The sequence below is a fragment of the Pinus tabuliformis genome, chromosome 6 (genome assembly GCF_031772625.1).
Source record: "Pinus tabuliformis cultivar Carrire ecotype Pingquan chromosome 6, CPIR1, whole genome shotgun sequence".
NCBI lineage: Eukaryota > Viridiplantae > Streptophyta > Pinopsida > Pinales > Pinaceae > Pinus > Pinus tabuliformis.
This window is the reverse complement of record NC_142292.1, coordinates 125,182,548-125,194,526: the sequence shown is the minus strand read 5'-3', so window position 1 is coordinate 125,194,526 and position 11,979 is coordinate 125,182,548. Positions and strand designations below refer to the sequence as shown.

At 40.3% G+C, this 11,979-nt stretch overlaps 1 protein-coding gene across 2 annotated transcripts in view; it reads left to right on the top strand.

Annotated features, from left to right (window-relative positions):
- Positions 1–503: 503 nt before the first annotated feature.
- FUS5 (Proteasome component (PCI) domain protein) overlaps positions 504–11,979 on the top strand; it is a 90,833-nt gene continuing 79,357 nt past the window's right edge. The window contains exons 1-2 of one of the 2 annotated variants that reach the window (XM_089414524.1): positions 504–1,009; positions 4,929–5,004. In XM_089414524.1, the coding sequence (XP_089270650.1) occupies positions 848–1,009; positions 4,929–5,004 (238 nt within the window). In that variant the 5' untranslated portion in view covers positions 504–847. The remainder of the gene's footprint in view (positions 1,010–4,928; positions 5,005–11,979) is intronic. The other variant, XM_089414521.1, reaches the window with a different exon arrangement.

The following is an 11,979-nucleotide window of genomic DNA, read 5'->3' as shown; positions in this document are numbered from 1 at the left end:
TGTTTTTTAGGATGGTATAGAGGTACAAAGGGAGATAATGATATAGATGGAAAGTGAAGAGAGGGAAGAAGAGAGAGATGGAGAGGAAGGGATTAAAAATCAACCTCTAACTATATACCAAGCCTATGAGCCAAATTATTATTAATACCACCATTCTAGATCTATCTTAACTCCGGATCTATCAAATGCGGAGAGGAATCAAATCTCTTGAGGTGCAAACCTCTTTTTTGAGTGTAATACTTGAGGAAAGATTTGCACTTTGAGAAATTTGATCCCTCTCAGTGCTTGATAAACCCAGAATTAAGATGAACCTAGATAAATAACTAATCAACCATGTTAATAAAAAGTCATTCCCTCTATACACGTACGATTCATCGCATTTTAAAAACTATGTGATGCTTAACCAATACTCGCACCCAACGTCGATTAAAGAAGGCTTTAAAGAAAGGAAAAGAAAAAATAGAGACTAAATAAAACTACATATAGCAATCAAGAGAAAGTAAAGAACCATCCAATATATAATAATCCTCTTACGGTCCTCCTTCTGCTTGTCCAAGGGCTTCAAGCGCCTAATTACGATCGTCCTCCTGCTTGTCCACAGGGCTTCAAGCGCCTAATGAGCACAATTTGCTGTCATTCCGCTCAATCCCTCGAAAGCAACTGACAGTAGAACCCTTCTGAATCCCGCACTCGATTGACCTATTTTCTTCTTTTGCAACTCGTTTCTCCATTTTTCTGCTTTCCACCGACACCCAACCATATCTTCTTTTTTTGATCTAGTTGAGAGTGTCATGCGATTGTTTTGATCTAGTTGAGTGTTAATAAGCGCACAGAGCAGACCACCAAGATGGAAATTGAACAGAGGCAAGCGGAATATATACAACAGTTCGTGAAGGAAGCAGAGAATGCGAGAGGAGCCGAGGCAGTCATCAAATTAATCGTAAATGCAACTGCGCATTCATCATTGTTCGCTTTCTCTGAAATTCTCTCGGTACCGAATATTTTGGAGGTTAGTATTTTTTTTTTTCTATTCCTCTTGGGGTTTATGATTATTATTATGTCTTGCTGTTTGTGACTAGCCGGGAGTTGAACTTGTGTGCTCCTATTGGCAATTAGGAGCTGCCAACCACTTGACCAACACCTGCGTTCCTTTAGTTTCAAATTCTGACATTTCTTTCCCTGTTTCAAATAGTCAAGTTCGCTGAACAATCATGTTTCTGGTTTTCTGTTTTGTTCATCATGCTGTTAATATTGTAAAGCTAAAGAATTGAATGAATGACAGTTTTGTACCAAATAACACTGACATTTAGTCGGTTTTCTTTGGTATTAGACGCAATTATTTTGACATCTAGTCCAAAAGACTTTTATTTGTTTTAGTCAAAACCTATATGGATAGGGTTTGTCTTGCTTTTTAGGTACATAGAGACTTACTTATGGGCTTTTACTGGCCCTCCCCCTGTTCTTATTGAGGATGTGATTTGAAGAGCGTCAGGGCCAGTAGTAAGTGGGTGAACCTTGATGATCAAAGAGTCATAGGCAGTTGGTGCCAAACAAGCACATGGTTACATTCAAATTGAAATTTCTTATTCCAGAATCTTAATTTTTTATTAAGGGTTGCCTTGCCTTGCAGTAATTTCAACAAAGTGCTTTAATATTGAACAAAAATTTGGTGTATTTCAATTAGTGTTATTTTTACTCGACTGGATAGATTGCTCTATTTCCAAAGACCACTTGACGTTTTAAGTTTGATTACTTTACCTTCCAGGGAAAGTGTGCCAAGTTTTATTACTCTTTTTAGATAAAAGTGTTTCTTACTGCTTGTTTTTTTTTTTTTCCGAAGAAAAAGCGAACTTTTTATTAAGAGAATAAAAAGTTACATTGCATATGCTGAGCATTTCCGTAAGTAGCTGCTTGCAAGACCAAGCATACAAAAACACAAAAAAGTCTCCTTTCTGAAATTGACACCAGAAATCAGAGCAGATTTGCAGTAAAACAGCTGTGGCAAAACAGCTATGACCCGAGATGGACTCGTCTAAAAGAGACAGAGCAAAAGGCAGTAAATACAAACATTACATTTCAGCCTTTGGGCCTCCTCAACAGAGAGGAAAACAGCCCACAAAAAATATAGAACCGAGTTTTTGTATAAAGAGTCTGAGTGACATTGTCTATGCAAGAGAAAAAAGAGATTATAGAACATAAATCAAAAGCATCAGCTGAAAGGTTAAAGATAAGGCGGCACATTTGATGAAACTATCTGTCCTTGACAATCTTCAACTATTTTCCACCCTCCCAGAACTTGCTGCAAACCTTCCTTAGAAAGCTTGTCCGCGTCATCATTGCTGTCCCCATTGCTTCTTCAGAAGGTTGCTGAGGCCTTTCAGATGGCTGTTCCTTTGCGGGTTCTTTCTCCAGTTCGATTTCCTTATCCAACGGGGTGACCTGATTGTCCAGATGGTCTTGTTCCGTCGGCAGCACTTCCATTTGGGCTTTTATCTCCTTATCAGCATCATTCATCTCCGAAGAGAGGTTCTGACCTTGAAAGTGATGGTAAGGGCTGTAAACGCTCTCCCACTGTGCCGGCTCCTTTTGATATCTCCGCCTTCGCCTTCCAAGGGGACATTCCTTTGCCAGATGCCCGTAATCGTGACACCTATGGCATCTGAAGGGCAGGTATTCGTAATCCAATAACTGCTCAAAAACCATATCCTTGTATTGCAGGTTAATTCTCTTTGCAAGACCTTTGCCGGGGTTTAAACTAACAAGGATTCGAGCCATGGCTTGGTCCCGAGTTTGAAGGAAGGTCATGTCAGCTTCCAGAAAGGTTCCCAGTCTATCCCCTATGGCTTTGAACACCGCTTCCGTCCATAGAAAATAGGGCAAGCCCGGAGCCCTGACCCAGACAGGGTATACATCAGTTTTCTCTCGTCTTGCATCGAACAGTGGTGTCCATTTCTTTAATAGGATTGGGATGTTCCCAATCACCCAATTTCTAGCAATAACCCAATCGGCCGCATCTTTGCTCTCAAATCTGAATAGAAACCATCCTTTTGCCAGGGTTGAGGCTTTGAAAACTCTTTTTTCTTCTACCGTCCAGTTCTTTTCTCCCCATTCTTGCAGAAAGCTAGAAGAGAACTTCTTCCCTCTAGCTCTTCCCACCAATGTGCAGTCCGCCACCTCCAGAGATTCTTCTATACTCACCTCCATTCCTAATACCAAGTTACCTTCCAGCTCCTGTTCACCAATAGGTCTATTTTTCTTGCGCTTTTCGCCTCTTTTCCTCCCACCAAAATCCTCCTCCCGGGCCTCTCTATCTGCTTCGACCCTTTGTGAGCTAGGGTTTGTAGGAAAAGTTGCATGAGAGAGAAGAGGAACCTCGGTCTCTCGGAAAGAAAATTCAGGAGGGGGAAAGGTTACCTGTAAACCCGGGATCTCTGCATGTGTTCCCTCTTGAGACTCTGAGAAAGCTGCTATCGCTTTATCCGGCCGTCCAGCATACCCTTTTGGGGTACCCAAGTCTTTCCCGATAGAAGCCCTTGTTATAGCCGATACTCTACCGGTCTTTTTCTCACCCGACCGCTCTGCACTTGTGATGAAATTAACAATGTCTTCGAGACCCCCGGATAGTACTGGCTCTTCGAGGGGCGTATTTCCCTTGCTACCATGGCTCGAATGGCGGATGCTTACATGTAGAGGACCTTCGCCCGGACTGGATGGTTGCTGTGCGTCGAGAAACCCTTGCTGTAGAAACTCGTTCTCGTGGAAACCTTTGGTCAGTTGAAAAAACGATTGTTGAATCCTATGTGATTCTGGCGAGAGGGCACCCGTTCTGCATGACCCTGACTCTCCAAAGTACCTTTCGATGTTTTTGGCGGTCGGGTCTTTGCCCCAAACAGACAAAATGTCTTCCATTACCGGATCCAAATCCACGAGCTCCTTGGAATTTACCATAGTTACAAAGGCGGATTACAGTGAAAAAACGGAAATGAGTTCTTCTTACTGCTTGTTTGAGCCTTCAAGGAGTCATTTTTAACGTCATGTTTTTTTGCAGGTTGAGTGCATGCATTTCTCTCTACTTTGCTCTTATTCTCTTTTCACAATTCCTTTCAGTAGTTGACCAATCCATCATCCAATTTAGTACTTTTGATGCTTTTTTTAACGGAAAATCTCATGGGGAAATCCCTGGGCACTTATTTGCATTTTGCAGATGTTACCCAGATGTTTGCTGAGTAACCTCCTTGAACTGGTAGGGACGTTGGCTGAGGCATGCAACAGAGGCAGCCAACCCAAGGAATTGACCCCGAGACCTCCTAAATGAAAACTCAAAGAACTCTCCTACTTGAGCTAGCCCACCAGGCTTAGTATCTTTGGTGCTTGTGTTGCACCTTGTTTGATTTTTTTGCTCAATCTAAACATTTTCCTTTCTCATCAAAATTATGGTCTTAATGGCTTACTTTTTTCAAGCCAACATCTCGATTTCTGTTTTTTTTTTGTTGTTGCATAATTTGCCAAATTTTCCTTCTGTTTGCAACATGCTTTTGTTGCACTTTGTTTGATTGTTTTTGGTCATCCTAAACATTTTCCTTTCTCATTAAGATTATGGTCCTAATGGCTTACTTTTTTCAAGCAACCATCTCGATTTCTGTTTTTTTTTTGCATAATTTGCCAAAATTTTCTCCTGTTTGCAACCTTTCCTTGTTTACATGTTAGTGTGTTTATTATGTTGGATGTTAAATATATCATGAACTGCTAGAAAGAGTTTCCCTTTTGACACTAAGATCTTCTGTCTGTTAATGTTTTTTCTTCGGAGGGGTAGATATCACTGACAATATGGTGGAAACAGTATTGGTTACTTGAGTTTGATTTGTTTAGAGGTATTGTTCCCTTTTGGTATGACCTGACATGTTTTTCTGTTTTCCTCAAAAATGCAGCTTCAGGGAACAGAGTTTTCTAAATTTTTGGATCTGCTTCGCCTGTTTGCACATGGCACGTGGAATGATTACAAAAGTAAGCGCTTACTTTTTGCAAGTTAATGTATTTTTATATTGTGTTGCTCAATTTTGTTGGTATCATCTGTGTGCTCTACATGGCAACACAAATCTTGTCTGCTCTGCTGAAGTTCCTTATTTTTGAGTTCTGAAAGATGCAGTGTGGCTGCTACTCCTCAATACTGGTGGAGAATAGTCCTCATGTTAGGTAGAAACTCAGGTTTGATGGGATTCCCATAGAAAATTAGGAATTACTATAGAATAAGCTGTCAAATATGTATAAGAACCTTTAATTGTGGAGAAGAATTAACCTTGGCTTAGGGAAAATACATTTTCTTCTTGAGAGTGGTCATATATTCTAATATTTTGCCATTGATAGTAAGTATTGCATACTCTGCAAAGGCTCTTGATAGGTCAAAAGAAATCCTATTGTTCACGAAATATATTTCTACCGGTGATAGCATGTGCATTCTTAACAAGCAAGATTGATAGACTTGCAGTCTGCCTCAAGTCTTGATTTTATACGTCATCAAGGGCTGCCTTGTAGACCAATGATATAGGTTGCTATTGTATTTTGGAATTAATTAATGTTCCATGATACATTTTAGCAGTTTTCTAGGAATTTGCATAGGGTTTAACGTAGTTAAACTATTCCTCTGCTTAGTTGCAACTGGGAATTGATAATTTTCTTTAAGAGTGGGGAATTCAGTCAGGTAGTGATAGAATCTTCAGTTGACATTTTAGTTTCCCATAGGAAGTCTAGCTGATTTTAGAGAGGTGTGGAGATTATGTAAAAGGATGCCCTTATATGATTTGCATTGCTGCTGAAACTTGTTTGTTCTTTAGATAATGTTTTCCTTTTTCAGGTGGAATGGCAAGTTTTACTTTATTGGGTTTGTTCAACATCATCGCTTATCTGCACTGATTACAATAATGAACTCAAAACATCACGATAAAGTCCTGTCCGACTCTCCCCAAACTTGTCCATACAACTACAGGAAGTGCATTTGACTTTAAAGTTTAACCCCTAATTATAATTAGAACAAAATCTCTAACTAGATGTGTCTAAAAAGAAATTATCCATCCTAAGGTGGTATAGGTGGCTTTTTGTGAGGCCAGCAAAGATATCATTATAATATATTATCTGTGTGTTTCTAACCTTGTTCTATGTCTCTGCAAATGAACCGGCAGAATTATGTCCCATTTTTAGTTCATTTGTGGGAGAGATCTGGGTTATTTGTAACCAGGGCTATTTGTGTGCCGTTTTTAGTTAGAAGGTGTAGAAAATCCATGAAATTCTGCAACTGCTTACATGAACAATCTGAAATCTAATTTCTTTTCGTAGACACAAAATTTCTCTACTTATTTTGCAGCGGAATGAGAACATAAATAAATATACAATCACACAATCACACAATTCAACAACACAATTTTTCTAGGGAACCCAATTGGGAAAACCCTCTTCTTGCTTGAGAATTTTATTGAAGAAGAATGAGCAATAGATCTCTTACAATACAATATAGTTTCAATAGAGAATACAATAATCTCCCTGCTTGAACTAAACTTGAAACACCTGCAAGACCCCTGATCCTTATGCCTTCTTGCCTTGCTTGGATGAGCCATGAAATTCTTGCACAAGTCCTAGGAAATAAGCCCCTATTTCCTAGCGCACGGGCTGCTCCTATTTCTTAGGAATTAGCTGCTATTTCCTAGTGCATTCCCAAGGCAATTCTTCCTCCATCACTTCTAGCACACAAGCTTCTAGTTCTTGTCACTTTTACAAGCTCACACAAAATACTTGTGCTCAAGAAGAATGATTACAATTGTGCTTTCGCTCCTTATAAGCAATTTGAATGGCTAAATATGGCAAGTCAATATTTTAGGAATTGAATTGGTGATTGAGTTGTTAACTGAGTTGAAGTGGCTCATGCAACTCGTTCTAAGTCTTGATCTAGAATTAGAGACTTGTCATTCGTCCTTTTCCAAGTTAACTCGAATTACCACATTCTTTGCTGCTATAGTTGCCTCCTTTGAACTGGAAGACTTCCGTGCTTTCCTTTGCGGAACCTAATTTGAAGACTTGTTCTTTCCCACCATGTTTTGCGAGTCCATTACTTCAGTCATAAGTGGCTAGAAGTGATATTGGAAGATTTAACTCTCTTCTGATCTACCTTAACCAAATCCTTTGCCCACTTGGCTCGAACTCTCCCTATGTTGGGAGTCTCTGATTGAGTGGCTGCCTCCACTCGCCCTGGGCTATGCTCCTCATCATCCCATTGATCAGCCCAACTGCCAACTAGCTTAGAATGAAATTGAGATACTGCTTGAGGCTCCATCTTGAGAGCTTTATCTTGCGCTCGCTCAACCACCACTTCTCTACTATGAGAACTCCTTGCCAGCTGCTCAAGGTTGCACCTTTCTCTACTTGCAACTTGTGGATATTCTTCACTGTCACGCCTATATGCTTCTTACATCCAGAAGCTAAGTGTTGGAGGTACAACTTACCTTTGTTGAAGATGATATCATATCCCTTGTCCTCAAGGGTAGCTACTAAAACAAGATTTTGCCTCAATCCTGGAACATATAGATCATCTGAGATGAAGAGGATTACCTGACTCCCTATGAAAACTGATAGTACCAACTCTTATAGCTGCAAATTGACCATCATCTCCTAGCTCAATTTGAAATTGCATGTCCTTCTCTTTCAGGTGGTTGAAACTCTTCTTGTTCTCGGTCATGTGGAAGGATGCTCTTGAGTCAATATATCATATATTGCTATCTGCTGAGCTTGCCGTGTAAGCAATCAACAAGAAATCTTTCTTGAACTAGGCAAAAAATGCATCTACTCCGCTGATACAACTACATGATCCTTATTGGACTCGTCCTTTTGCTTAGGACACTTAGTTGCATAGTGTCCAAACTCATGGCAACAAAAGCACTTGATCTTGCTTAGATCTTTCTTCTTGCCCATTGATTTACTTGCAAGACCAAAATTCTCCTCTTTAGTCTTAATCTTTGACCCCTTGCTACTGCTTCTTGTGAAATTTCCTTAATTGCAGCAACTAGAATTTATTCTTTTAATTGATTAGCAGTATATTTGTTATACGACAAATAACGAATAAATGACACTGCAATTCTTCACAAAAATAAATTATGTTGGGGAAAATAAATTAGAATTGAGAAAATAATGCACGCTTCAGACTAAACGTCCCTTGAAAAAAACCCGAAGGGAAAACTAGTGCAACATATGAGGGTTTATTTTATTATTATGCAACAATAAATTTTTGAGTACAATAATTTGGATGCCAAATTGGCTATTGTTCGGAGATAATCTGGCCAAAATAATTTTGAGACAAGTTGTCTCACTCCACAACTGATCTAGCTCCAAAAATTAGCTCTGACTGGGCTACACGAAATGCCTTTGCAGTTTTCGTGCAATGCTTGCACAGGCCCGACTCGCTCTACCTTTGGAATTGCCTAGAATCTCTCTCTGCCTGACTTAGCCTCTGGAAATGACTCGCTTGGCCTTTTGATGAAAATCTTGGCCACTTGCAACTGAATCGACCTGTTCTCTGGTTGAATCGAATTAGTCCTCTAAAGCCTTTACGCATCCTCATTGAGGAATAATGCGGCCTCCCTTTCTTGTTGGAAAATCAAAAGGAAAAAATATTTTATTATCTTGATAATTACTTGTGATTTCTTAATGATCTTATTAGCTTGTTCTCTTATCTTCTTATCATCAAGCAACTATTCAAACAAATGCATGAAGATCAAAATAACAAGTGACATAGCATGTAGGCTCTCAGCCAGGGCTAAAACCCCTCTTGTAGGGGAAAACCTATTAAAACTCTTCTTCTATAGTAGAACCAAATCAAATTGAGACAACCAAGACCTTTAACCAAGACAAAGACCTCTTCCAATCCACCAAGTCAACCTCCTAAGATGATTAGCCAAATTCGAAAGTCAACTTGAGTCAAATTGCATCAATACTGCATTAGTCACAAAATTTTGGTCCTCCTGCAACAAATTTTTGGCCCTACTGTAACCCTACAACTTCCACCCTCCTGCAGCTTTAGTTTCTTCGCACGTGTGAGTCAAAAGAGAGAGAAAATGGTCTTTAACTTCTTCTTACTCCTTCGCTAGCGTTCTTTGCACCCTTTCTCTTGGTATTTCGCGCTTCTTATCTCGTCCTACAATTGCAGATCAAACTTGCTTGATTGGGTGAGCAAATGAGGTCGAGTAACTTCTTATACATAGTGGTTGTAGCTCCTTGAGGCCGAATTGAAGAACTTGAGGCCGATTTGGTGGAGGAGGGTTATATGACCAACTTACATCAAAATAATTTTTCTTTCTTGACATACAAAACTTAAGAAGGGTCTATTACATGACGACATGGACAATAACTTATGACTCAAACCTAGAAGCCTTTAATGGAGGTTTGACCTAGAAACTAAATACATAGAGCATGAAACCCATGCTCATAAAAATAAATTGTCTTTTATAATAATTTTTCTTTTCTTTCTTTTTGACAATATGACTCATACAATTATGAAGACCGATACTAGTTACGTTTCTCAACATTTCCTGTACTAGAAACTAACTGGAAATGCTCCGGATTCCTCCTGCTCCTCCCTCAATCACTGTTGCTCTGGCTTGAGCTGACTTGCTGAATCACTGCACCAGATAACTCGATTTGCCAAGGTAACTCACTCTCCCTCTTGCGCGATGTGTCTATCTCCATCCCATCAATTTGCTCTTTAATCTCTTGTTGGAGCTTCAACTGCCATGATTAGATCTCCATCAACGGCTAAGATCATCTTAGACTTGATCCGTGTGATTCTCTAGGGCATTCTTGACTTTCCTTAATTAATTTATTAATTTAATTAAGGCGTTTCTCAAGCTTATCTCGCAAAACCTTTTCTGGGTTTTGGAGATCTTGTGCTCCTTAACCTCTTCGACACAAATTGAGACTAGAACGCTTGTTTGATGCTACAAAAACTAACACTCCCTCTTAGCGAGGAAGGTGTTATCTCCATCTCACTACTCCAACGTCTCTATTTTTGTAGTTGGACCATTTTGTTGGTGTATGATATTTGAAACCACCTGTCACTGTCTACCAAGCCACTGTGCATACTCTGATTCATCTGCTAACCCTGTAGTTAAACCACTCTGCATCTGTGCTGCTGTTAACACTGCACTATGCCTATCTGTACCGCTGCCAACACTGCCTGTGCTGCATTTGATCCCATGCTGTTGCCGCTGCAACTACTGCAACTGAGCATTGATATATTGTCTCTGTAATTGACTTTTGCAATTGTCTCTTGAGATTTTGATTGCAACTAGTCTCTACTCTGTCTATTGAGTATCCGTCTGTGCCCAACTGTCTCTGCGTCGCTCTAGTATCTAACTGCAACTAGCTTTGCACTGTCCCTCAAGATCTGACTGTGTTTGTTGACATCTTGATCCTACCGCTTTTGAATGCTGTGGGCCCTCATAGTTAAGGTAATGATCCAAGAGGAAACCTCTGTGTGATGCTGCCCTCCTTGGACCTTGCCTAATGCTACAATTTTGAAGCCTTAATCTCCTCCTCCATTTGGAGGTATAGTCGCTATCAATGCAAATTCCTCCAACCTGGAGGTCAACTTATTTATCTTTGCCGAAGCCGTGGCTTGTTGCTCCCCCTTCTTGTCCTCCTTTTTCTTGGGACACTGGGCGCTGTAGCGGCCAAACTCACCACACCTGAAGCATTTGCTCTTCGACAGATACTTCTTCTTTTTCTCGCCTCCTTTTGAGTTCTGTCCCTGACTGGGACCCTTCTTTGCCTTTCCCTTACTGGAAAAGGCTACATTCTCGTACATTCGCCTAGATTGAGCCTTTGGCTTCACCTTTACCTTCGTCCCTTTGCTAGTGCTGCTGGTAGTACTCTTGACTAGATTGACCCTTAGCTCTTCTTGTGTAAAGTCATTCCATAGGCGTTCTCAATTAGGCATTTTATCTTGTGAGTCGTCCAATAATCCCTTGAATGAAAGTGACCCATTCTTTGGTAAACCCATTCAAAGCTATTCGCACAAGTTCACTTTTATCGGTTTCTCTCCAACAACTGCTAGCTCATATTGGATATTCTGAATTCTAGTGAGATAGGGAGTCACTGCTTCACCCTTTTGCATTTTGTGGTCCTCAGCTTCTGCTTGAGAATCATTTTACGATTCTCTGATGGATCTTGGTATAGCTTCACAATGGCTTCCCACGTTTCTCTTGGTGTATTCTTCTCAGCAATATGCGGAAAAATATGAGCTCAGACTCCATCCAAGACCATCTTCTTTGCTTTGGCCATATCCTTCTTATACTCATGAAACTAGATAGAATCTGTCAATTCAACTACTACTGTTGTCATGAACTCTTTCCGGCTGTGCTCATCCAAAAGATATTGCATCGTAGCCTTCTAAACACCAAAGTTTGATGCTCTGTTAAGTCTATCCTGATCTCAGAACCTGTTGCGGCCATCCCAGGAAACTCAAATAACTAGAGACGAAAATTGGAAATCTCCTTTCTCCTTCTTGCTCGGCCTTCTCTCTACTACTCACGCTCCTTTTTGAAATGCACGATTTGCTCTTATTACCTCTGTAAATCCTCCTTTAGTCCTCACACTGCTTGCTACTCCTCAATTGGGTAACTCGCTTAACCTTTTGGAAGTCCTCCAAAATTTGGCACACACTCTGTTGCTCCTGAAGCTCGCACTGGTTGACGGGAAAAATTGCTACGACTTGTTACTACTCGAAATCTCAAATCTCCTCCTGAAAACTGGATCTGGAAACCCTCTGAGAAATTCTGGAAATTCCTCTTTAGTGTGCTTTTCTCTTCTTGATCTCTGCACAGATTAGTAGCTGAAAGCCTCACTGCAAAATTACTGCACCCTGATCTGGGCAATGAACTATCTGATCTGCTCGCCAAAATCCTCTATCTAACAAATCTATTGCCTGCAAATTTTGCTTCC